Here is a 4,181-nt window from a genome sequence, read left to right as displayed (position 1 = left end):
TGCAGGCCCTGCCTCCCGGCGCCCCTTCCCCGCCGCCACCTCCTCAGCAGCGGGGAACGTTATTAGGGGTCCTACACAGCCCTTCAACGGGGTTTGGGCTCTGCCAGCAGCAGCCGGGCACCGCAGAGGACAGCGGGGTCAGCCGCCCGCTCTCACGTCCAGAGGGGACGGGACAGAAGCCCACCGCCGCACGCGGTTACGTCTGGCAAAACAAAGTTTGTGTTTCGCAAGCGGGACGCGCCCTGAGAACACGAGAGCCGAGTCACCAGCAGCCCGGCGCTGCTGGCAGGGCCACGCGTTTTCTTTACATGCGGCACCCCAGGCAGGGCCACGCTTCCCGGCGGCGAGACTCCCTGCTGGGAAGGGCCGCCTGCACTCAGACGTGCTCTTTGCACAGGGCACAGACAGAAAACGAGCCCCCGTGGGCTCCCTGTTGCTGGGAGGGTGTCTTCTGGGCATGTTGGCGACTGCCAAAACCCCAACCAGGAGCGAGGTGAGCAACAGGAGGCGGCGGAGGGCAGCCGGGCTGGCAGAGGCACGGTTGTGCAGGGCCCCAGAAATAACCCCCCACCCCTGAAGTACCTCTGGAAGAGCAGCAGCTCAGCTTACCTTATTGTTGCTGTCTTGCAGGGGAAGTTTCATAGATGAAAGAATGAAGGGCTTTTTAATCTCCATTTGAGAGGCTGAAAAAAAGCAGACAGACTGTGAAGCTCGGTGATGCTCTTGAGCTGCCAAGGACAGCGCTGCTGATCCCGAACATCCCCCTTCCCTGACCGTGAGGGCTTTGTCCCTCACCCCCTTCCCGGCTGGCCGGACCACCAGACTGGCTTCCTTCTCGCCTGACCCTGCAGCCAAGGGTGGGCTCGTCTCTTCATCCGGGTCGCAGCAGGGGAACGAGGGGACTCACGGAAAGGGACCCATCGGAGAAAGGAGAAAGCCTGGCCTGGAGACCCTCCACACCTTCCGGCTTCAGGACCCCAACAGGGACCGTGGCCAGCCGGGGGGCAGCCGCCCCGGTACTCACGGGCACTGTTGATGATCTGCCTCATGATCAGGAGTGTCCCCACGCGGGTCCTCTCGTTGCTGCTCTCCAGCTTCGGGAGGAGGAAGGCCAGCACGCGATCAGGGAACGAACAGGCTGCAGGAGCCAAACCAACCATCACGGATGCGCATCGCCCCGGGGACAGCACACAGATTTGGGATGCGGGCACCGCATCCCCTATGTGGGGACGTCCCGCCCCACGTATCCCCACGTGCGACGGGGGGCTGCGTGCCTGCCACGCGCAGCAAGGCTTTGCCTGCTGCATCAAACCGTGTTGGGAAAGCACCGCTCCTCCTCTCCGGGCCAGGCAGCTCCCCGGGGAAGCAGCCTGCTGCCATGCCAGCCCACGAGCCAGGCTAACCGGCCCATCCTCCTCCTCACATCCAGACCCGAGCTTTTCTCCAGCACTTTCAGCACCTTTCCTGCGCTCTCTCGGGAGCTGAAGGAGTTTAAATTATACCTTCCAACAAGTGCTGCCCCCTCTGTCAAAACATTTTGATTGTTAAAAATAAAACCAGTCTATGGATGCTGAAATTAGAGCAACACTCGGGGGCATTCGGGAGGCATGGGCTGCTCCGAGGCCGGGTAGCCTGAAGATTGCTCAGGCAAAGGCAGCTCGGCTGCAGTTTGCCTTCACGAGCGCTAGCAGGAAAGGGACGTCACCCAGCCGTGACTCAGCAGCAGCTTGTCACATGCAGTAGCTTGTCACACCACTGCTCTTTTCCTGGCAATTGCACGCGCTTCTGTCTGTGTCACAGCCGTTTGGCGAGGGGAGCCCAAATCAGGGGAGACAGCCCTGTTACCATGATCTGCTCAGTCTGGCCACAGGGCACCTCACTGCGCTCTGAACGTTTGCAGTAGCCCCAAATAACAACTGTGTTAGCCGTACACGAGACACGGCAACGAGGAGCTCGGATGAGCAGGGTACCCCCGAAGTCAATCGCTGCCTGCTGCCCCGGCCCGCAGGCACGGCATGCTGCAGAACCTGGCCCCAGAGGTCTCAGTGGGCTGGTACGGCCCAAAAGGCCCTGAGGAAACCTTTGAAGCTGAGCCAGGCGCCTTCGGGAAGGTCCCTGGAAGGGGACGATCAGGCCTGAGCCAGCAGGGAGCTCCAGGGGGAGTGGAGCTGGCCCCATACTCTTCCTCAAAGAGCTCCAGCACGAGATGCTCTCCCTGGACGGCCCCTCTTAGGGACATGCAAAGCTACTGCCTTCTGCAAGCCTGAGGCCGTGGGCTAGAGCCAGGACAGCAGCCACCACCCCTCCCTCCCTTCCACCTCCCCACCTGGCTAAGAAACGCCCACGACATCCCCCAAGCGCAGCTGAGACCAGGGGGAACAAACCCCTCCGTTCACCACGCAGAACTCCGTGGAGAGGACCAGAAAACACTGGGAAGAACACCAGCCACGGCGCAGCGCACCCACCACCTCTCCAAGGGGTTTGACCTGCTTTGGGACAGCCGCGCCACATCGTCCCTTACCCAGGACGGTGAAGCACCGAAGAACCTCCGTGTGATTTTTAACAGTCAGGGGGACAGACGGATCTGCAGGAGCACAAATCTGTTGGAGAAACAGCTGCGGTCAGGGACGTTATCCGGGACGGGCGCCGGCAGGCTGCAGCCCCAGCCCGGGAGCAGCAGGTTGCTTGGCACAGGCATGGTGCCGAGATTCGGGACAAAGCCCTGGGCTGGTGGCAGTGGCAGCACCCCACGACACGGGCGCCCAGAGCGGTGCTTGCTGGCCGAGCAGAGCTCTGCCTGTGCTCACAGCACGTTAAGTCATCGCAGGGAGCCCACTTGGGAACAAGGTGGCCACTCAGGAGCCGTGGGCTCCTCCGTCGTTTAAACGTGCCCCATCACCCAGCCAGGACTGCTGGCCACCTCCTCCGGAATCTCTTCAAAACGCGTCAGCCCTTCCAGGTGCTATTAAAACAATTCAGGCTCTTACTTCAATTTACGTCGCAGCAAGGACAACGTGCATCTGCTTACTCTGGTCCGCCAACAAGATACTTTGGTCTGCAACCGAGCCAGAGCCAGCCACATCCCGCAGCCCCAGAGCCGCCCCTCCGCAGCCGCGAGCAGCTTCTGCCTGTCTGAGCCCATCAGCAAGAAGCAGTTCCTACAAATGGCACCTTTATTGTGCGGGGTTGTTATGCGTCACTTCGCTAAAGTGCGCAGTTTAAAGGACAGCCTCTCTGCTGGACGCTTCCATGACTCAGAGTCAACTAAGTATTAAAAAAAAAAAAGTGTTCAGACCTGTTTTCAGCCCCAGGAGCATGATTTTAAGAATTTAGCAATACAACAGACCTTGCACCCCTGCAGCTGAAGAGCAGCTGAGGAGGAGTCTGGGCTCGGCAGCCGGAGAAGGGCTCCTGCACGGTCACTGCTCCGTGGCGAGTCAATGCCCTCGCTTATTCTCAAAGAGCAAACTAAAAGGTCCATTGATTTCGAGGCGTTTGTTTTCAATCTGCTGCATAACAGTGCAGCCAGAGCTGCTCTCGCTTCAGACAACTTGACTGTGCATGTGACCCCTCAATATATCAAGTACCAGAGCCCGAGAGCTGGCGACAGCACTGGTGAGCCGCGAAGCCGAGAGCCTCAGAGAGGCACAACCAGGGCACAGAAAAGCCGAGCAGGCTGCACGCCCCGACCTCAGGCTGATCCAGGGAAGCCTCCAGCCCTGCAGACCACGCCAGGCTCCAGCATCACACCTCACACAAGCCCACCTTCCCCCCAGCACTCTCCTGAGGGCGGCTGCTCCCTGCTCAGCCCTTACCTGGGGGTGCAGGGTGCCCAGGAGAGAGTCCAGCTGCACATCGAGGCTGCGGGGCTGCGCCTGCCGATGTTGACAGAAGCTTCCAGGATCTGGCAGAGGCTCTGCTCGGGAAGAGACCGGATTGCAGTTAGCATCGGGAAAAGACTCGGACTCCAGAGCAGGACAGAGGATCGGGACCCCCGTGCTACGCCAGCCCCAGGGGAGGGACTGCAGGCAAGAGCAGGGATCATGAACACACTACAGCGGCAGCGAGCGGCATAACCCATCTTCCACGGAAGGACACAGCTCGGGCGTTCCCGAGCGCTGCCTCTTCCCCTGATGCTGTGGCAGGGGGGCACCAGAGAGGGCAGAGCGGCACCCCCGGCC

General features: G+C 60.8%; 1 protein-coding gene across 1 annotated transcript in view; it reads right to left on the bottom strand.

Annotated features, from left to right (window-relative positions):
- LOC104622153 (maestro heat-like repeat-containing protein family member 1) overlaps positions 1 to 4,181 on the bottom strand; it is a gene marked incomplete at both ends in the record, with an annotated part of 11,688 nt that overhangs the window by 5,919 nt on the left and 1,588 nt on the right. Inside the window, 5 exon segments of the mRNA XM_010288844.1 lie at positions 610 to 683; positions 1,025 to 1,138; positions 2,522 to 2,600; positions 3,816 to 3,875; positions 3,878 to 3,916. Coding sequence (XP_010287146.1) covers positions 610 to 683; positions 1,025 to 1,138; positions 2,522 to 2,600; positions 3,816 to 3,875; positions 3,878 to 3,916 — 366 coding nt within the window.

Source organism: Phaethon lepturus, unplaced genomic scaffold (assembly GCF_000687285.1).
Source record: "Phaethon lepturus isolate BGI_N335 unplaced genomic scaffold, ASM68728v1 scaffold25110, whole genome shotgun sequence".
In the NCBI taxonomy this organism is placed as follows: Eukaryota; Metazoa; Chordata; class Aves; order Phaethontiformes; family Phaethontidae; genus Phaethon; species Phaethon lepturus.
Note: the sequence above shows the minus strand (reverse complement) of the source record. Positions and strands in the feature narration are given on the sequence as shown.